Here is a 23,126-nt window from a genome sequence, read left to right on the forward strand (position 1 = left end):
CTACATTAGAACAAGAAAATCAGTGCTGCTGACATCATTGCATACCTTGATAGTTGGCCCCTATTCCTCCTGTCTGCCTATATATCGCTTGGACATTGTTGTTGTCTGCCCATCGAACACTTGCCATCCATTTCCTCATTCCAATTGCCACTTCCCTGACAATCCTGGTACTGACCCTTGGCATCTATTTCCCTCTCATCACTCTGCTCCCTTGCTCATGGAGTGATGGAGTTGGATGGTAAATTGATGGGAGGCAATGAGGGATTAGATTGGGATCAGCCAGGGACACAGGAACATACCAATGAGCAAATCATGTTCTTAGGATTTTAACCTATGATTTTGAATTGAAATTTCTGTGATGGCTACAGTCCTTGAGCAGGATTTTAGGCTGGCAGAGCAAGGCAACATAGCACAACGTTTAATACCATACATATCAGAGAAACATTTGAAAATAACACATTATTGAAGTTGCACTTGTTAAAATATTTTTGAATTGCTTAATATTATGGGTGGCGGTACGGACTGGATCAAACTGCCTCAAAATATATTAAAAAGGTAGACTAGATTGTATTTTTAAAAATTTTTACAAAAGGTAAATGTGAGGCAATTGCAGGTGCAATTTGAATGGTCAAACTACCAGGCTAAACAAAACACTAATATATGGACAAAATAAAAAGAACTGGCTGAACTGTAACTATCAAAATGCTTAACAAAATAATATATACTGCTACTAATTAACATCCCATAAACACATTTTTGGTAAAAGCAAATTCAGTAAAATAGATTGTCTCACATGCAATTCTAGCAGCAGGAGGAGAATCCCAGCTTTTAGCTATAACACAGAGTTAGATAAGAGCTTCCACAGGTTTAAGACCCCAGCAACTGAAAGCTAAATTTTTTTAAAAATCCTAGTTCTGGGGTAGCCCGACTCCATCCATTCAGGCTGCTTCTATTGTTCCAACTTTAAAAAAAACCCAAAGACCTCAAGTTGTTTATTTTACTGGCTTTGAAGTAGACTGCTCATCACTTCTGTGTCAATCATTCTTTATTTAAAAACATATCAGGACAAAATACACCTCTTACAGGCACACTCTCATCACAGTGGTCCTACTCTTTGATGCAGACAGGTACTCAAAGCATCACTAGCAGTTGCAATGGCCTGCAATTTAAGCACATGCGTGCTAGTTTCTGCAACATTTTAGATTAGTTTAAAAATAAACTTAAGAGGATTTTGTTCTCAAAACTGTACATGCTGTCTAGAATCATAGAATCCCTACAGTGTAGAAGCAGGCCATTCAGCCCACCAAGTCCACACTGGCCCTCTGAAGAACATCCCTTCCAGACCCACAGCCGACCTTATCCCTGCATTTCCAATGGCTAATTCAACTAAACTATATATCCCTGGACAGAATAGGAAATTTCTCATTGCCAATCCATCTAACTTGCAAATCTTTGAGCGGTGGGAGGAAACCAGAGCACCCAGAGAACATGCAAATTCCAAAGTCACCATAGGGTGGAATAGAACCTGGGTCACTGACACTGTGAGGAGGGCAGCAGTGCTAACCACTGAGCCACTGCGTTACCAGTTGATTTAATTAATTACCACTGGAAAACAACCAACAGTGCTAATTTACATGACTTCAAAAAATATTCTAAGTTAAATTGGTTCTATGGGATACAAAAGCACTGATGGACACTTTCTTTGTTTTTCACAAATCTACCGAGAAGCTGATGACAGTATCTCAGTATAACTAGGAAATGCCTCTATTTTGTTAAAACAATAATTTTCAGTTTTTTAAACCTAAATTACTCATAGGCTGTAGGTTGCCACCAATAAAAACATTTTTATAGCAGACTTATTTTCAGCCATATTAGCAAAACAACTGAAAGTTATCATTCAAGAATATCAAGGTGTATCTTTTTGAAGTGATAGGTATACTTTCGTTTTTACAAAATGCTGGCTAATTGTCTTATTTCATGTGACAGATTTGGTATTCAATCTTACACAAAAAGAGTTTCAGTAGGCACTTAAGAAAAACAATTCCTCAAAACACAAATTGCCCAAAGCAGAAAATCTTTGTTCTGGAATTTGGGGGAGTAATAATGGCTTAATACTATGTAAAACTGACAGCGACCTCTGATGTGTGGACAGCTAAATAAGGAAACTGAGAGTTGTTATCAATGCCACCTTTCGCCACCACAGGTTGATCTAATAATCTTCATAGGTGCAATCAATTATCATTTCAAATATTGAAATACGATTCCTACAATAAGTCCCAATTACAATTAAAACAAGGAATAAGGTGAATCTTTAAATAATATACTTAGAAGCGTTCTTGAGAATCTTTGGATATGACATCTGTGAGATTTAGAGTCATAGAGATGTACAGCATGGAAACAGACCCGTCGGTCCAACCTGTCCATGCTGACCAGATATCCCAACCCAATCCAGTCCCACCTGCCAGCACCCGCTCCATATCCCTCCAAACCCTGCCTCTTTAAGTGTTGCAATTGTATCAGCCTCCACCACTTCCTCTGGCAGCTCATTCCATACACATACCACCCACTGTGTGAAAACGTTGCCCCATAGGTCTCTTTTCTATTTTTCCCCACTCACCCTAAACCTAGGCCCTCTAGTTCTGGACTCCCCAACCCCAGGGAAAAGACTTTGCCTATTTACCCTATCCATGCCCCTCATAATTTTGTAAACCTCTATAGGGTCATCCCTCAGCCTCCAAAGCTCCAGGAAAAACTGCCCCAGCCTGTTCAAACTTTCCTTATAGCTCAAATCCTCCAACCCTGGTAACATCCTTGCAAATCTTTTCTGAACCCTTTCAAGTTTCACAACATCTTTCTGGTAGGAAGGAAACCAGAATTGCACACAATATTCCAACAGTGGCCTAACCAATGTCCTGTACAGCTGCAACATGACCTCCTAACTCCTGTACTCAATATGCTGACGAATAAAGGAAAGCATACCAAACGCCTTCTTCACTATCCTATCTACCTGCAACTCCACTTTCAAGGAATTATGAACCTGCACTCCAAGGTCTCTTTGTTCAGCAACACTCCCGAGGACCTTACCATTAAGTGTATAAGTCCTGCTAAGATTTGGTTTCCCAAAATGCAACACCTCGCATTTATCTGAATTAAACTCCATCTGCCACTTCTCAGCCCATTGGCCCGTCTGGTCCAGATCCTGTTGTAATCTGAGATAACTCTCTTCTCTGTCCACTACACCTCCAATTTTGGTGTCATCTGCAAACTTACTAACTGTATCTCTTATACTCGCATCCAAATCATTTATGTAAATGACAAAAAGTAGAGGGCCCAGCACCGATCCTTGTGGCACTCCACTGGTCTCAGGCCTCCTGTCTGAAAAACAACCCTCCACCACCACCACTCTCTGCCTTCTACCTTTGAGCTAGTTCTGTATCCAAATGGCTAGTTCTCTCTGTATTCCATGAGATCTAATCTTGCTAAACTGTCTCCCGTGGGGAACCTTGTCAAATGCCTAACTGAAGTCCATGTAGATCACACCTACCTCTCTGCCCTCATCAATCCTCTTTGTTACATCCTCAAAAAACTCAATCAAGTTTGTGAGACATGATTTCCCATGCACAAAGCCATGTTGACTATCCCTAATCAGTCCTTGCCTTTCCAAACACATGTACATCCTGTCCCTCAGGATTCCCTCCAACAACTTGCCCACCACTGACGTCAGGCTCACTGGTCTGTAGTTCCCTGGCTTGTTCTTACCACCCTTAAACAGTGGCACCACGTTTGCCAACCTCCAGTCTTCCAGCACCTCACCTGTGACTTTCGATGATACAAATATCTCAGCAAGTGGCCCAGCAATCACTTCTCTAGCTTCCCACAGAGTTCATGGGTACACCTGATCAGGCCTGGATATTTATCCACCTTTAACCGTTTCAAGACATCTAGCACATCCTCCTCTGTAATATGGACATTTTTCAAGATGTCACCATCTATTTCCCTACAGTCTATATCTTCCATATCCTTTTCCACAGCAAATACTGATGCAAAATACTCATTTAGTATCTCCCCCATTTTCTGCAGCTCCACACAAAGGCCGCCTTGCTGATCTTTGAGGGGCCCTATTCTCTCCCTGGTTACCCTTTTGTCCTTAATGTATTTGTAAAAACTCTTTGGATTCTCCTTAACTCTATTTGCCAAAGCCATCTCATTTCCCCCTTTTGCCCTCCTGATTTCTCTCTTAAGTATACTCCTACTTCCTTTATACTCTAAGGATTCACTCGATCTATCCTGTCTATACCTTACATATGCTTCCTTCTTCTTCTTAACCAAACCCTCAATTGCTTTAGTCATCCAGCATTCCATATGCATACTAACCTTTCCTTTCACCCTAACAGGAATATACTTTCGCTGGATTTTCATTACCTCATTTCTGAAGGCTTCCCATTTTCCAGCCATCCCTTTACCTGCGAACGTCTGCCCCCAATCAGCTTTCGAAAGTTCTTGCCTAATACCGTCAAAATTGGTCATTCTCCAACTTAGAACCTCTATCTGATTGGCTGATAGCTTGCCTGTCCATTGCTGGATGCCATAGATCCTCTGTACAGAGCATCAAATTAAAGCAATAATGGAATAGTGGAAGTTTGTTTTGCATGAACAATTTTGCTGAGGTCAACTGCGAGCACTGTTTCTTTGTCCTTCACTGCAAAGTTCAGGGTTACAACCGTACTCACCAGATCAGGATTGGCCCAGTGCCCTTTAAGTGCAGTTGAAACCTTGGCAATGATGAGGTCATTCATTTGTTGTGTTGCATCTGCATTATCCCTGGAAGTTAAGAGCAAAAATATGATGGTCATAAATGCACGAAAGGAACACAGTAACAAAGCAAATAAATACATTCCAGTTAAGGTATTAAGCATCAGGATGGCTAAGCTGGAAGTATTCTTGCTGCATTCGAAAGGTTGTGGGTTCAAGTATGACACCAGGACTTCAGCCCATAAATCAAGGCAAATATTTCAGTGCATTACTGAGGGAGTGGTGCTGTATCAGATTCTTCAATGGTGACACAATAAGGCTTGGTCTGCCTTTATCAGGGTGGATTTAAAAGATCCAGTGGGATGACAGAACTAGCAGCAGTGAATTATTTTGATGATGCTGCCAATATGTATCACTTGCTCAAAAGAAAAATAGCTAAATAATAAATTCCAACAAACTCTGATAAGAACTCATCGACATGAAACATTCATTTGGTTTCTCTCCATGATTTCTGCATGACCTTCTGGGTATCTTCAGCATTTTATTTTTTAATCAATTGGTCATTTGTCAGAATTTTCTTTGTATAAATTAGCTGAATTAGTTTGTTTGCATTAATTATACTTCAAATGTAATTCATTGTCTGTGAAGTGCTTCATGCCATTCTGAGTATACAAAAAGATTGTACATCTCCCTTCCTGGCCAAGTTGCACTGTCTTGTCATCTTAATTTCTGACTGAACCCTGAGCTGAGCTTCCTATTGTACATCCTCTCAGTCTTCAATAACATCCATTTTCACCTGCTGAAATCTTCATCAATGCCATTGTAAATCTTTGAACATTCTCATTATAATGTGCTCTTGGCTAACTAGGCAACATTCAGAAATGTTTGCTTGTCCAAAATTGTTGTTATGTATTCTGACTCTCAGCAGATTCTTTTATATATCCCCCTTGTACTATCTGACACACACTGGCTCCTGATCCCTTTTGATCCAGCAATGTTTCAACTTGAACATTTTCATTCATGTAGTCAAACCAATGCCCATGTTCCTAATCGCACCAACCTTTGCTGTTATTCACTACTCTTTTCCAAAGTTGGTTGTTTATATATTCAAAACGTCCATTGTCTTGCAGTTAGCAACCGTGTTTTCGGCTGCCTAATTCCTAAGCTTTTCCTCCTTTTCAGTGCTCACTGGAGTTCAGTAGAATGGAGTGGGGAATCTCATCAAAACTTACAAAATTCTATTAGGATTAGTAGATGCAGGAAGAAATTCCAACAGTGAGGGAATCCAGAACTGGGAATCAAAGTTTGAGGTGACAGGGTACACCATTTAGGATGGAGAAGAGGAAAAATCTATTCACCCAGAAAATGGTGAGCCTGTGGAATGCATTCCTACAGAAAGTAGTCAAGGCCAGAACATGGTATGATTTCAAGGAGTTGGATATATCACTTAAAAATAAAGGGATCAAAGGATGGGAGGAAAGCAGGGACAAGCTATTGAGTGGAAGTTTAGCCATGCTCATAATGAATGGCAGAACAGGCTTAAAGTGCTGAATAGCCTGCACTTGCTCCGAGCTCCTATGTTTCTATGGAAAATCGACTGGAATTTTGATATTGCAATGAGTAGAGTTGATATGGGGGGAGCAAGTAGATGCAGTTTACTTGGACTTTTAAAAGGCTGTTAACAGGGTCTCATGTAAGAAATGAGCATGTAAAATTAAAAGCACACATGATTGGGGATAGTGTATTGACATGGATCGAGGACTAGTTGACAGACAAGAACCAAAAACTAAAAAATAAGCAGGACATTGCCAGCCACTTGAGGACGATGACTAGTGGGGCACTGTAGGGATTACTGCTTGCACCCCAGCTACTCTCAATATACATTAATAATTTAGTTGGGGGAACTAAATGTAATATCCACAGGTTTGCAGACAACAGAAAGCTGGGTGGGAGGGTGAGCGGTAAGGAGGATGCAGAGATGGACAAGTGATTTGGACAAATTTAACGATTGGGCAAACGCATGACAGACGAAGTATAATGTGGAATAATGAGAGGTTGTCTACTTTGATAGCAAAAGCAGGAAAGCAAATTAGGATCTGAATAGGGATAGACTGGGTGAAGGGCACGTGCAACAAGACCTAGATGCCCTTGCCAGTAAATGCAAGCGCACAGGGGCAGCAGGTGGTGATGGAGATGGCAAACAGTATGCTGGCCTTCATAGTGACAGGATTCAAGTACAAGAGCGGGGATGCCTTGGTGCAAATCCACAGGACCTAGATGAGGCCACACAGAGTATCATATGCAATTTTGGTCTCCTTACCCAAGGAAGTAAGTTCTGGCTATGAAGGAAATGCAACAAAGGTTTACCAAACTGATTTCTGGGCTTTATACATAAACAGAAACTGGATTGAGTAGGTCTATGCTCACTGGAAACTACAAGAATGAGGGAATCTCACAAAAACCTACTTAATTCCAAAAGGACTAAACAGGGTAAATGCAGGCAGGATGTTCCTGATGACTGGGGAGTCCAGAACCCGGGGTCACAGTTTAAAGGATACAGGATAGGCCCACTTAGGACTGAGATGAGGAGGAAATTTCTTCAACTAGAAAGTGACAGAATTCCACAGGCTCGCCAAAGAAAGCGGTCAAGGCCAAAGCATGGAATATTTTCAAGGAGGAGTTAGATGTGGCTCTAAACTGATCAAAGGATATGGGGTGGAAGTGGGAACAGGGTACAAAGTTGGATTATCAACAGATTGAATGGTGAAACCGGTTTGGAATGCCAAACGAATAGCCTATTCCTATTTTCCATGTTTGTATACTCTACTCAATTTTTCACTAGAAATGTTACAAAGGTAAAACTGTCTATATTGAAATAGAGTCACAGAGATGTACAACATGGAAACAGACTCTTCGGTCCAACTTGTCCATGCCAATCAGATATCTTAAATTAATCTAGTACCATTTGTTAGCACCTGGCCCATAACCCTCTAAATGTTACAATTGTACCAGCCTCCACCACTTCCTCTGGCAGCTCAATTCATACATGTACCACCCTCAGCATTAAAAATTTGCCCCTTACCTCTCTGTTCAATATTTTTGCTCACCTCCAGTTCTGGACTCCCTCCGCCCAGGGAAAAGACCTTATCTATTTAGCCTATACATGTCTCAGTTGCTTTTATAAACCTCTATAATGTCACCCCTCAGCTTCTGATGTTCCAAGGAAAACAGCCCCAGTCTATTCAGTCTCTCCCTTTTGCTCAAATCCTCTAACCCTGGCAACATCCCTTCATAATCTTTACTGAACCCTTTCAAGTTTAACAACTTTCCGATAGGAGGGAGACCAGAATTGCACACAATATTACAAAAGGGGCCTTTGTACAGCCGCAACATGACCTCCCAACTCCTAGGTCAATGCTTTGACCAATAAAGGAAAGCATACCTAATACCACCTTCACTATTTTATCTATCTGTAACTCTACTTTGAAGGAACTATGAAGCTGCACTCAAAGGCATCTTGTTCAGCAACACTTCCTAGGAACTTACCATTAAGTGTATAAGTCCTGCTCTGATTTGTCTTTCCAAATGCAGCACCTCACATTTATCTAAATTAAACTCCATCTGCCACTTCTCAGCCCATTGGCCGACCTGATCAAGATCTGTTGTAATCTGAGGTAACCTTCTTTGCTGTCCACTACCCCTCCAATTTTGGTGTCATCTGCAAACTTACTAGCTATACCTCCTATGTTCACATCCAAATCATTTATATAAATGACAAAAAGGAGTGGATCCGGCACTGATCATTGTGGCACACGACTGGTCACAGGCCTCAGTCTGAAAAGCAACCCTCCACCACCATGCCCTGTCATCTACCTTTAAGCCTGTTCTGTATCCAAATAGCTAGTTCTCCCTGTATTCCATGTGGTCTAATCTTGCTCACCAGTCTACCACGAGGAACCTTGTCGAACACTGCTCTTCCCTCATCAATCCTTCTCGTTACTTCTTCAAAAATCTCAATCAATTTAGTGAGACACTATTTCCCATACATAAAGCCATGTGGACTGTCCCTAATCAGTCCTTGCCTTTTCAAATACATGTGAATCCTGTCCCTCAGAAGCCCCTCCAATAACTTGCCTACCACTAATGTCAGGCTCATGGGTCTATTGTTCTCTGGCTTTTCCTTATCACCTTTCTTAAATAGCGACACCATGTTAGCCAACCTCCAATCTTGTGGCACCTCACCTATGACTATCAATGAAACAAATCTCTCAGCAAGGGCCTCTCAGCAATCACTTATTGACAATTTCTTTATCATTACAAAATTTAAGTATTTCTTGCAGGCAAACACATATAGGGTGTAATTAATCCACGTGAAAAACTGCATGGTCAGATGAAATTAAACGTTTGAAGAAAGTGCACCAATGATTTCAATGAGCCACAGATTATCTGAAGCTGCTCTTGAGCTTCTGGACTTGACTGATAAAACTTTTCCTATTTTAAAATTCCACTTCTTCTAGCTGAGATCTGAATGAGGGACCATGAAACTGATAGCTGATTGACTAAGCGCATGCCTCGAGTGGGTATTGTAGCAACTCTGAACAAAACTCAGAAAACATACACAGTTGGTTTGTCACCCTCTAAAGGGTGCAGACACACACCTCACACATATCACAGATGGAATGTAAAAGGATCAAGTTCATTTTTAAAAAGAAATAATAGCACCTTTAAACAACAGGGCATGCACTACTTGGGAGACTGACCATTTTTTTTTCCAACTCATTTTAAAAGAACACCCTAACACTCAATTTCAAAGACACTCCTCAGGAACAAAATGGAAGCTGGTGACAAAGCGTTGACGACCTGAGTAGAGATGACTAGTCACAAATGCCAAGCACCATATCAATAGGTACAGTCACCTTCTGCCTGTCTCCAGCTCTTGCATGAGGTCAGCTTATCATCTTCTAATATTGGTACACAGTGTTCAATGCAGCTGGCATGTGTTGAACACAGAATTGGACATTACTGTTTCTGAGAGCACATGATGTCTGTAGCTTTCCTGAAACATACTTTTAAATTTAGCATTTTAAGAACAGTTGCGAAGAATCAGTTTAAAAGAGAAGTGTTGACATCACAACATCTTAAATCAGAATTACTCTTCAATAACTCCAGTTTTCTGATCCAATGGTAACCTTGCTTCAACTACTAGGAACTGGGATCAAATCCCAACAATGAAACAAAGAAGCGAAGTAATGAGAATAGAGACAGAGGAAGAAAAGAAAATTCATCCTATTTTAGGTGAATATTAGGTCTGTTTAGGTGTAACACTAAACTCTATGTTTTGAAATGACATTTTCAGAACCAACTGCCAAATATTCTTGCCAATGCAGCCCAGTCCCTGATGGAAAACAAACTATTGATTTTTGAACCGACTGTTGCCCTCTAACATCAGACAAAGAGCTCAATCTCCAGACATACCTCGTTAACAAGCACATCAGTTGTCTGACTTCCTCTCTCATTGAAGCAGTACCACGCCGCAGATTATAATCAAACAGCTCTCTGATAAGTCCCTGAGAAACCAGAATCTGCCGTATAGTGCTGTTGGTAGCGAGGGCACGAAGCAATGTAATACAATGCTCAGTAACAGCTGAGGCACAGCCATAACATTTTGTTGAAGAGGTGTGGCCACAGCCAAGGACAGACAGAGCTCGATACTGACTGGCTGTGAATGTAGGCTGAGTTGATGATCGTGATGACTTTGTTGCTGCTTCTCGTTGATGAAGATCATATTCCAGCAGCTCCTTCCGTGAAGCCAGAACTTTCTGCAAAACAACCATGATATCGAAACTGCTGGTCAAACAACTTGATGAACCCTACATTAAATGTTCATAAGTTACGCACACTTTTAAATCCAAGACAATTAATCATCACAATACAGCATATTTAATTTTACAGCTACCTGCATTATTGTTTACTGCTTTGAATTACATTATTATTAAATCTTGTGTATGCTGGAGACAAACTTGATATTTATTTGAATTTTTCTACCTGAATGATTTTGGACAACTCGTCGAAGGATGTCTTACAATCTCCACAATATTCCTGAGCCAGTTGCTGGATGTAGCGATTCACACTTGCTGCTGTTGAGCTGATTCCAGCAACGCCACTGGAATCATCCTGGGAAATAAGAATGAATAAACAATTAAGACCAATTTCTTGAAATATAAAATGCAACTCATTTCCACAGCTGTTAAAAGAACAGATAGGATGTTTAGAACATAGAACCATTCAGTCAGCCATTCATACTTCACATCTGCTTTGTCTGTCAAAACATTCATGGACATCCCGGCTGTGCTCTTAACTCTAGTCTCCTGTTTGCTCCCAAAATCTTCAGTCGAGTGTCTTGGTTATCAAAGGTATACCTAACTCAATGGCCGAGCCTCCACGGTCTTTTTAGGAAGAAAATTCCATAAACTATGGATCAACTGGGAAAAAAGGCATCTCAGTTTTAAACACGAGATCTCATTTTTAAATTGACCCCCTTAGTTCTATCTTTATAAACTGTATAAGGTACAAAAGCAAAAGCATTATGCTCTGAATCACTGGTTTGTCCCAGTGAGGATTGCAGCCAATTCTGAGCACCATATTTTGGGGAAGGGGCCAAAGCTTTGAAGAGGGTGCAGTTGAGATTTACTACAATGATGCCTGGAATGAGGGATATCAGTTATGTCAAGAGTCTGTAGAATCTGGAATGGTTCTACTTGGAGTATAGTAGGTTCAAGGGAAATACAAAAGAAATGCTCAATACAATATTGGAAATTGTTAGAATAGAGGGGGAGAAATGTTTTCAACTGGTAAGATGTTCAGTAACCAGGGAACGCAAGTTTAAGGCAACTGCCAAGAAGTCCTAAGCATAAAAAGGAAAATTTTTCTGTTACACAGTGAGTTGGTGAAATCTGGAATTCACTAGCTGAAAAAGTAGTGGTAACCAATTCAATATTAACTTTCAAAAATGAACCAGATATGGTCTTAAAAAGGAATATTTTGCAGGATATTGGGAAAGAACATTGATTCAGACTAATAAGAGTAATAGTAATAATGGGCAATTGGCCTTGTTCGATACTGAATGCTTCTGTGAAACAGAAGCATAAACTGAACAAAGCAGATTGATAATAGACTGGCAAATGTGCTTCAGAACCTGAGTGAAGCAGGTCCCCAGTGAAAGACTTTGTTGCTAATGTACAGAACTGAATGGGTAAATAAATCATTCCTTCTTAAATGCATGCCAGACACAGTATCTGCAAGTCATGACAGAAATTGTTCGCTTAGGTTGTAATTCTAGAGATTTACTTTAACGTTTTGGATTCCTTCATTCCCTTTTACCTCCTACACAATCTTCAAAAGTCATTTCCAGACCCACTTATTCAATGCAGTTTTTAGTCATCAACAATAAAAACAGAATTTGCTAGAAATACTTTGATCTTAGAGTAAGATAAAAGGTTGGCACAACGTCAAGGGCCTGCACTGTTCTATGTCTACTCAGCAGGATGGTAGCATTAGCACAGAGAAAGCAGAATTAATATTTTGGGTCCAGTGACCCATCTTCAAAACTGATTTTAGTTACATAAAGCTACATACAGAAGATGGGGAGGAGTAAATGATAGCTGGTCACGGTGTCCAAAGAAAGAGAAAAACAGTTGGGCAGACAAAGGACTGAGTAAGAGTCAGCCTGAGAATGAATAGCTGCTAATGGGGACTATTAATAGCTGACAATGGCTTGTCTGTGATAGCAGCCCACAGGAATACATGGCCTGGTATGTGGGGTTGGAGTAAAACTTGGAGGGAAGGTGCTCAAACCCTGGACTCCAGAAGGCCACAGAGTTCCCAACTAGGAAATGAGGTGCTGTTCTTCCAGGCTGCACTGAGCTTCACTGGAGCAATGCAGCAAACCTGAGACAGATGTTGGGCAGGAAACAAAGTGGTGTGCTTAAGTGACAGGGAACTGAAAGCTCAGTCATTTTCGTGGATTGAATGTAGATTATTACACTTAGATGGTACAATACTTGGAATCCCGAGTGTGGAGACTGGCCACTTGGCCCAACAAGTCCACACCGACCCTCTGAAGAGTAACCCACCCAGACCCATTCCCCAACTATTCTACATTTACACCTAACCTACACTTCCCTGAACACTATGGGCAATTTAACATGGCAATTTACCAAACCTGAAAATCTTTGGACTGTGGGAGGAAACCAGAGCACCTGGAGGAAACCCACGCAGACACAGGGAGAATGTGCAAACTCCACACAGACAGTCACCCGAGGCTGGAATCGAACCAGGACCCTGGCGCTGTGAGGCAGCAGTGCTAACCTCTGAGCCACCGCACCGCCCTTCTGCTTCAGTTCCCTAATGTAGAGGGGACCACGTTATGAGCAGCGAGTGCAGGAAATAAAAGGATAGGTGTTACTCCTGAGATTAGAGGGCAAGGTGTTGTGGAGAACTGGGGAGGTTTTTGGAGTGAAGGAGGAGTGTATCAGGGTTTCCTGGAGAAACCACTGGGGAAGACTACAAAGGGAGGAGTGGGGAATGTGTGTCTGGTGGTGACATCCCACTGGTGGTGACAGAAATGGCACCGAATAATTTTAGTCACCAGTCTTGTTGTGTCTGGTTCTATTATTGTTTCGGTAAATTTTCTAGAGAAATTCTATACATGACTAATATGGACAGGCTGCCCTGCTGAATATCTTCCAACCAGTGAAACATGTCCCTTTACCTGTGGCTTCTCAGGAGCTGCCTCACTAACTTTCACCAACAAAGTTTCAAGCTGTGGCCTGTGACCCATCAGCTGATGATAAACACGGTCAGCTTTATCCAACAGAGTGTTTATATTTGTTACTGCCTGCAGGACCAAAACCAAAACAGAAATAAATTAGTAACATTATAGAAATTTGATTTAAAAGGCAGAAAGACAAAATATATCAAAAGGGTTGTAATCCAATGAGTTCTCAACCAGACATTCCCCAAACTTAGTCCAAGAAAGCAAAAGGGGAGTGAAGTTCTGGTTAAGTCTAAAACTGAGTCAGAATATTTCTCCGGGTGATCTCACCTTCTTTCTGTCCTCCTCATTTTCAATTGGATCCACTGCACAGCATGGCTTGGCGTACAGCATGAAATCAAACCGTGCATACTTGCAGAATCCACAGGCATTGCAAAGGAATGGATCTTTCTCATCATAGTTAATAGATCTAGGAAAGACAGCAGTTGAATTACTCTCAATGATCATTTTTATTTCATGATATTTACCTCAGAGATTACCCATGCCAGAATCGAGTTTTTCAATGAAGTATTTGGAGTCATACAGGTCAGAAACAGACCCGAGTCAAATCAAGTTACTGGTCAAAAATAGATAGCCGGAACTTACAAACTGTGCAACCAAAGGTTAACTGTCGGCTCCCGATAAACAGGCATTCATAGAGGCATAGAGATGTACAGCACGGAAACAGACCCCCTCAGTCCAACTTGTCCATGCTTACCCAAAACAAGTGCAAGGCAATGATTATTAGAAACAGAGAATCTAACCATCTCCCTTGACATTCACTGGCATTACCACCACACAATCTATAAAACATCCTCGGAATTACCATTGGTTAGAATTTTAACTGGATCACCTACATGAGAATGCCATGGCTACAAGAGCAAATTAGAGGCTGAAAATTTGGAAGTAGGTAACTCAGCCCCTATCTCCACAAAGTATGCCCATCACCTACAACAGACTCATGTGGATCAGTGTCTCCCCAGTGACATTCAAGAAGCTTGGCATTATGCGAGATGAAACACTCTATCATCGCATCACTAATCTACTTAAAAATTCACTTCCTCCACCACCAATACACAGCAATCTGCACTATAGTCAATTTGTACTGTTGCAACTGAACAAGACAACCTGTCAATGCCATGCGAATGTGATTGCAAACTCTACCTTGGTGCTGTCCACTAGTATGTAACTTGAATCCCTGACTATGCAAAATAATGTTGGTCAAGTCAATTGGGGGAGACCAGTCTTAGTATACATCAAATCAGTCAACTGACAAGTAGAGAGCATTTAAAACCATTTAATTTTAGACAATTTTTAAAAATTTCAAATATTCAATTTTATTCCAACTTTTAATAACTATAGGGTGAAAGCAGCTATATTATGAAAACAGGATTCAGAATGCTACCAGAGAAGTTATGTGTCACAGATCTATAATTGACAATCAGCAAAGTGTCATCCAAACCTTATCAATACAGAAGCATTGTCTGACATGTTCATATTGTTATGCTTTATGTTAATTTTATCTATTGCCAGTTATCTACAAGTCCACTCACCTGCATTTGTGGCACTGGTATACATTCTCCCCACAGTTACCACAAACACCTGGATTGGCAGGAACGGATGCACTGCAGCGTGGACACTGCAAGGTCTCAGTTGATGCCTGGTAATTCTCATAGAAGTCAGCAAACTCAATCATGAGGTTGGACGCTACAATGGGGAGTGGGAGATCAATCTTCACTTCAGTCTGACCTGGTGTTAGCTGAACTTTTTTAGCTTTGTGCCAACGAGCTGGCCTAAAGAAAGAAGGCACATGGTTGGTGAGGCAAACGTTACCATAAAACTGAAGTTGGAATTCAGTCAGGTTGCAAACTGTAAAATTTGAACCACGCCTGAATTGATTTAGAATTATACGATTGATGTTAAATACAATAAAATCAAGCAAGACCATGCAAGCAAAAAGGCACTGACGTTGGGCAATGGTTTCCATTCAAGAAAGAATCTATAGTTTTTATGGCCTTTACTGTCCTCAGGATGTCCCAAAACAATTTGCCATCAATTATTTATCTCTGAAGTGTACATTACTGAGGAAATGCTGAGACTAATTTGGCAACAAGGTCCACAAACAACAGTGAAATATGTGACTAGAAATCACCTTTGTAACACTGTCAGGAGAAAGTGCATCTCCCTGGTCTTCTTTGTGTAATGAATGAGATCACCCATGTCCACCTGAGGGGGCAGACAAATTAACATGCCATCCGAACAAAGGCACCTCTGACGTTGCCTGAAACCCAACTTCCCATCTCATAAGAATGTTAGCAGCAAATCAAGGCTAACATTCAGGTAAAAGCATGGTCCAATGAGCACAAAAGGGTGACAGTATGATATTTATTAACACAGCATATGCAGACAATAATTCGCTCAATTTGCACAGATTGTTTACAGATAGCCAGAATTTACACCTTCATTTTGGAAAAATTAATACCAAACATTCATCCATCATTTACAGGCTTGTAATTATTATAGCCAGGCACTCACTTGTTTTTCAGTTCTACAATAGCCTGCACAGTTCTGTTGTTGTAATACAGGTTAATCGTGCGAACCATCTTAGTGCGTTTTAGATCTCCAATCTTCACAGTCACTTTGCTGATGGTGTGACTGCCAATTAATTTCACCACTTGCTGCGTTGTCGTGTAGCGTGTGTCTACTTTGATTGATGAAAGCTTAATATTCTGAAGAGAGATTACTTAAAATTACCAAAATATTTATGTAGATAAAATACAACAGAAAACTAACATAGAATCAATAGCCCAGTGCAAAGTTTATTCGTTCCTTTGGGAGTTCACACTATGGATCACTCAGTCATCGGGGGAGTGACAGATTTCTGGTATTGACAAGATGGTTTGGTTGTGACAAACCAAAACACGAGCAGAAAGCGGTCATATATTTTCAAACCACATGCAACAGATAACCAAATTGATTTCTAACCAATAATATTCATGGAGGGGACTGATGATGATAACACAGACACAGAATGAACACAAATCGTCATACATTCAAGAAAACAACTTTCCAGATGAAAATAGCTTTAATTGGTTGATCTTACTGCAGTGCCAGACATGCAGCCAGGTATACTTTCATACTTACAGTGAATGGCACCTCAGGGTTATTACAGACAAGACAGGGATCACTCTCGAGGTAGTAGCCATCAAACTCAACGAGACCAGATAGCATACTGTATCAAAGTGAAAAGAGAAAATATCAGAACATTATTAATTCTGCAAGTATCATAGCAACAGCACTTATTTCAACAGTTCTTGGTTTACATATAATTTACTCACTTATGACAAAAACAGACATTTAAATAAATATATTGCTCACTTATAAATGTTGGAGTTGGGGTGGTTGGTGAGAATATGGTTTTGAGTACGAAGAATCTCCACTGCCTTGTGAGAGTATTCTTTCAGCTAGGACAAGAATAAATTCAGCATGAATAATTTAGGAATATACAGAGCTGTCAAATTCCCTACAAGGATTGATCTTGTTAAGTAGCAGACATTGGCCCATTGCCACTTTCTTTTTACCTTTTTTTCAGTCTGTGGAGTCTTGAGAGAGAAGTACCCCAGAAGATCCACAAACTGTGCAGCTTTGCGTCCATAAGCTGGGAGCTCCGGCCAAATTGACCACATCAAGTCGAGTAGCAGCTCCTGCTGCGATTTGCCAGAACTCCTAATTGAACCAAATAAAAAGTTCTGCAATTAGTAGAAGCAAAAACACCAAAGAAGAAACATCACTGCAAGGCAGGCTGGTTCCATGGCATAGCTGATATCACCACCCTCCCACTTCAAATTCCATGTTGCAATCTCCTCCATTCCTCCTCATCCTCAAATATCCTCTCCCACAAACAGCTGCCTCCACCCACACCAAACAGATCAGAGTCTGACTTGTGTGATTACATAAACACCAATTCCCCTCAATCCCTCTGTTCTGTACTACATCCATCTTGGACCTCCACTACTGAGGGCTTACTGCAGCTTAGCAGCAGCCCAACCCTGTTTTCTGCAATCACTTTTCAGGCCTAAGAGGATCTAACAAGAGGGCTGTATTGATGCAACTTAACTTTCCTCTTTCTTGTATCCTGACCGTAAGGTAAAGATAATCCATTATCATTCAATGATTTCTAGACTTCCCCTAAATTTCTCATTCCTTACAGTTCCTCGTTTTTTCTCAGTCAGAAAATACTTGCATCTATATTGTTTGGGTCTAAAGTAGGTGATATACTTGCCAAACAGCAGAAACTGCATGTCATCGACAGAGCTGAGCAATCCCAGAATCAACAAATCAGAACAAATGTCTGCAGTCATGCCACCTCCAATTCTCAATGGTAGCAGTCAATTTAAAACTACCATTCTTCACAGCATACAGGTCCATGTGAAATCATGATTATAAAGCAGTGTGTGTCAGACAGTAATTGCAAGGTATCTGACATTATTAAAAGTAGTTTGCTTATATTGTGAGGGTTTATGCCTACATCTCAGTAGATTAAAAAAATTGAATTTGAGAAAGTTTTTAAATAAATCTTTTCAAATGCCTTTGAGTTCAGTTCACAAAGACCTGATTGAAGTCAGGTGCAAATATAGTTTCTCCTAGAGACAAAAGTGTTTGGAACAGTGCTCCGGTTTCCTCCCACAGTCCAAAAATTAGGTGAATTGGTCATGCTAAATTGCCCATAGTATTAGGTGAAGGGGTAAATGTAGGGGAATAAGTCTGGGTGGGTTGCTCTTCGGAGGATTGGTGTGGACTTGTTGGGCCGAAGGGCCTGTTTCCACACTATAAGTAATCTAATCTAATCTAATTTTAAAAAATATGGGAACAAGTTAACTCAAGAAGAGTTAAGCTTTTTAAGCTTCAAACCAAGCGTTTGGTTAGAATTCTGCAGCTCATTAGAAGACAAATAAAGTCTAATATTTCTGTTTTGACAATGTTGGAATATTCTAGAGAAAAAATGCCTCGGAGTTCAGAGGATAGGAACTGAGAGAAAGCAGTTAAGGCAAATCTACAGATTGGACTAAGGAGGAGATTTTCTGGAAGTGCATACAGAGAAAAATATCATGACCTTGCAAAAGGAAGTCAGATCGAAGGTGGCGAAATTAGGGCAGGACTTATACATTTAATGGTAAGATCCTAGGGAGTGTTGCTGAATAAAGAGACCTCAGAGTGCAAGTTCATAGTTCCTTGAAAGTGGAGTCACGGATAGATAGGATAGTGAAGGTGGTGTTTGGTATGCTTTCCTTTATTGGTTAGAGCACTAAGTATAGGAATTGGGAGGTCATGTTGTGAAATTGGTTAGGCCACTTTTGGAATACGGTGTGCAATTCTGGTCTCCCTCCTATAGGGCAGATGTTGTGACACTGGAAAGGATTCAGAAAAGATTTACAAGAAAGTTACCAGGGTTAGAGGGTTTGAGCTATAGGAAGAGGCTGAATGGGCTGGGGCTGTTTTCCTTGGAGCATCAGAAGCTGAGGGGTGACCTCAGAGATTTGTAAAATCATGAGGGGCATGGATAGGATAAATAGACATGGTCATTTCCCTGGGGTGGGAACAGTCAAGAAATAGAAGGCATAGGTTTAGGGTGAGGGGGAAAAGATTTAAAAGGGGCAACTTTTTCACGCACAGGGTGATGCATGCATGGATTGAGCTGCCAGAGGAAGTGATGAAGGCTAGTACAATTGCAACATTTAAAAGGCATCTGGATGAATATGAATAGGAAGGGTTTATAGGGATATGGGCCAAGTGCGGGGAAATGAGACTAGATTAATTTAGGATATGGTCGGTATGGGCGAGTTGGACCAAAGGGTCTGTTTTGCTGCCATACACCTCTATGACTCTATGATCTGCTAGCAGTAGTCCATAAGGAGATAGGAGGGCAAGGGATGGATGTAGCCTGACACAAACCCTGAGCATGGAACGGGCTGCAAATTACCATGAGAATCTGAAGCCTCTGAGCGCACTGTTATAATGGCAACAAACAAGTCCGCAGATAAATCGACAGTGTGCCAAAAAAAAATTACACTGAGGAACTAAACAGAGGACAGCCAGTCTTCCTTATCATACAGATGCTATATGCTGAGAAGGTGCTACCAATGGGACGTTGAAGGCTAAAACAAGGTGAGTGGCTCAGGGCTTCAAAGATAAGTTTGGTCATTGAGATGCTGGAGAATGAATTCCCCTGATACAGGAAAATGACCTTGAAGAGGAGTTTAGTTCTTTTCAAACATCTGGGAATGTAAGTCAATCTACTTAAAAGTTACATTTTTGCAGAATGTGAAGTTACAAAAGGAAACAGTTTTTAATATCACTTCAAGAAGCAGATGATAAAGAATGGAAACTATTGAAGCTTCACATGTTTTTATGGATTGAATGATGCGAGAGTATAGTATTTCCCAGTTACAGCCACTTGATGAAAGGTAGATTGCATTCAGCTTAAAGCAGATCCAGCAATGTGCACCTGGTAACACAAAGAAGAACTACCAAGCATCTTAATGACATATAGATTATTTTCTGTAGGGAGGTTTTATCGAAATTTGGCATCGTACAAAACATACATTAAAAAGGAATGCGTGTTCCAAAAGGTAGGAAAGGAGCATCACCATTAAAAATGCTGCTACAATCGATCTGCACATGTGTAGTTAAGACCTGTGGCATTATGCAACTATTAAAGAGAGGAAAAAGTCATGTTTACACAATGTCCATTTTAACAACGAAGATAGGATGCAGACATCATGATATTTTGCATTGTTCTAAAATGAGGGTGACCTCATTCTGCAAAGCAAGATAAACGTTTTATTAACTGACACGTATAGGAGCAGGAGTGTACCAATTGATTATATGGACTTTTTGATTGCTGTAAAAAACACACTAGTATTAGAGATGTAATGCAACGGGTATTCACTTTACTTTATACTTCACTTACAGCACAAATCACAAATAATAATGTAATTTTGCCTTAAATAAAACTTGTCAGTAGACAATCTTCTGACTTACACCTTCAACTGACTACATGGAAATTGCAGAGATTGCTGTGATGCTGTAAACTTCCAGTATTTCAGGTACATAATTCTCGCCAGTTTATCAAGAGTTCTGGTTCATAAGTTGCTGGTTAAAGCAAAGTTTGCTAAACTATAACTGCACCTGAACTGTTATCCATTTGACTCGAAGAGTGTGGTGCTGGAAAAGCACAGCCAGTTCGGCAGCATCAAAGAATAGGAGAATTGACGTTTCGAGCATAACTCTTCATCAGGTGAGGCCCAAGGGGGCGAAGAGATAAATAGGACAGGTGTTGAGAATATGATAAGTTGATGAACTTGGGCATGAGGAGATAGGTTGGAGAGGAGGGAGGAGCAGATGGATGGCAAGGAAGATGGACAGGTAGGACAGGTCAAGAGGGCTGTGCTAAGTTGGAAGGTTGGAACTGGGATAAGGTGGGGAAAAGGGAAAATGAGGAAACTGGTGAAATCCACATGGGATCAATGTGGATTTCGCCAGTTTCCTCATTTCCCCTCTTCCCATCTTATCCCAGATCCAACTGCCCTCTTAACCTGTCCATCTTCCTTCCCACCTATCCAACCTATCACCTTCATCCCCAACTTCATCTACCTATCGCATTCTCAACTACCTTCCCCCTAGCCCCACTCCCCCCTCCCATTTATCTCTTAGCCTCCTTTGGCCACACCTTCATTCCTGATGAAGGGCTTAATGCCTGAAATGGCGATTTTCCTGCTCCTCGGATGCTGCCTGACCAGCTGTGCTTATCCAGCACCACACTCTTCGACTCTGAGCTCCAGCATCTGCAGTGCTCGCTTTCTCCCTGTTTGAATTCACCCTTCTGATCTGAAGCTACCTGGAGGTTTTCTCCATGCCATTACCTCAAACAGGTCCGCAACAAAGCAAAAGCTTATAGGCAATCTCTCACATCACCCAACACTTTTAAATACTAGTAAACAATCCTTTGTTTTAGTGGCATCACACCAAATGTCACTTGAATTGTGCACACATGGGCACAGAGCTCTACTTAGCAGTGGAGTTGGCTACAAATGCAGTTAACATAAAAAGGGAATTTATGATTGGAAGCCAGGCTTCAGGGTTCTTTAAATATATGGGATCAGACATGAAGCAGAATAAATCAGAAGTCGCTTTAGATCAACTGTCTTACTAGGAAGGTGTTAACTGCATCCCAATAATTCAAACCAGATTCTCTCAGAACAGTAATTTTGCATCTAGGAAGAAACAGGCCAGTGAAATTTAACTAGATGATTGCACTTGGGCTGAACCTGATGGCAGTTATGGTGTTTAGAACTGAATATTAGCATCAAAGATGCTACTGTTGAAAAAGTCAAGAGCAAATATAAAATTCAACCAAAATAATTTTTACGAATTTTATTTGTATTTTAAGTTCAGAAAAATGCACACCCAGGCTTCTAGCCTTGAGCGAAGCAGAAATTACAAAGCTAGTCATTTACAGGGATTTCAATTTCCTGGATAGCTTTTCTCGTGCAACAAGATTTATCATATTCTTGGTGGGAAATAATAATAAATGCTGCCATTAGCCTGGAAAGTTAAGACAATAAAGGCTAATTAAAATACCTTAACTGCTGAACCATTGGAGGTAACAGAAGTTAAAGATACAGCTATGATAAAAGCATATTTACCCAATATTCAAAAGGAAATTTTATACAAGGGCAATCAGACAAAACTTTGCCTGTAGAATGTTGTTGATAATGATTGTCTTTGAACATACAATGTACATTCAAACAGTGTCTCTGAGAAAATATTGAGGATTAACATTGCTAGAATAAAATAAATAATTAAAGGTTTTTCTATAATTAGTTCATTCAATTCATCATGCCACATGAACTACATAAGAACAAAGCGAGTTATGAATTTCTTTCATATTTCAAATTGCAGACCAGGTAGTCTGGCACTCATTCAATTTTAGAATGATTTTTGGATACTTCAAAAGATCAACATAGATGCCAAGTCTGTGTAACAGGAACAAAAACAGAAAATACTGGATAATCTCAACAGGTCTGGCAGCATCTGTGGAGAGAAAGCAAAGTTAACATTTCGGGTCCAGTGACACTTCTAGTCTGAAGAGTCACCACTGGATTTGAAACATTCTGCTTTCTCTCTGTACATGCTGCCAGACCTGCTGAGTTTCTTCAAAAATTTGTGTTTCTGTTTTAGATCTTCAGCATCTGCAGTTTATTTTTTTGGTAACAGGAGCTGCTCCACAAAGATCCTCAATGATGGAATAAGCCAGTACTTCTGCCCAAAAGGCAAGGCTGAAGTGCTTACAATGATTCATGTGACATTTTCTGCCTCCTGCCAAGGTCACCAGCCTCATAGATATTAGTCTTCAGTCAATTTGCATCATGTGATATCAAGACACAGATAAAGTCATTGGATACTACAAAGGCTGACAATGTCCCAATAATAATAGCATTGAGTATTTGTGTTCCAGAAACAAATTATATGGTCTAACCACTGCAATTTGGCATTTATTCTC

The 23,126-nt window shown here is 40.5% G+C and overlaps 1 protein-coding gene across 1 annotated transcript in view; it reads right to left on the minus strand.

Annotated features, from left to right (window-relative positions):
- The window catches only part of ubr4 (ubiquitin protein ligase E3 component n-recognin 4), a 188,234-nt gene that overhangs the window by 42,931 nt on the left and 122,177 nt on the right, over positions 1-23,126 (minus strand). Inside the window, exons 70-79 of the mRNA XM_060852252.1 lie at positions 17,146-17,290; positions 16,943-17,028; positions 16,709-16,796; positions 16,100-16,293; positions 15,118-15,357; positions 13,856-13,994; positions 13,523-13,648; positions 10,798-10,926; positions 10,228-10,571; positions 4,731-4,821 (exon numbers count right to left, since the gene is read on the minus strand). Coding sequence (XP_060708235.1) covers positions 4,731-4,821; positions 10,228-10,571; positions 10,798-10,926; positions 13,523-13,648; positions 13,856-13,994; positions 15,118-15,357; positions 16,100-16,293; positions 16,709-16,796; positions 16,943-17,028; positions 17,146-17,290 — 1,582 coding nt within the window. The remainder of the gene's footprint in view (positions 1-4,730; positions 4,822-10,227; positions 10,572-10,797; positions 10,927-13,522; positions 13,649-13,855; positions 13,995-15,117; positions 15,358-16,099; positions 16,294-16,708; positions 16,797-16,942; positions 17,029-17,145; positions 17,291-23,126) is intronic.

Source organism: Hemiscyllium ocellatum, chromosome 37 (assembly GCF_020745735.1).
Source record: "Hemiscyllium ocellatum isolate sHemOce1 chromosome 37, sHemOce1.pat.X.cur, whole genome shotgun sequence".
Classification (NCBI taxonomy): Eukaryota; Metazoa; Chordata; class Chondrichthyes; order Orectolobiformes; family Hemiscylliidae; genus Hemiscyllium; species Hemiscyllium ocellatum.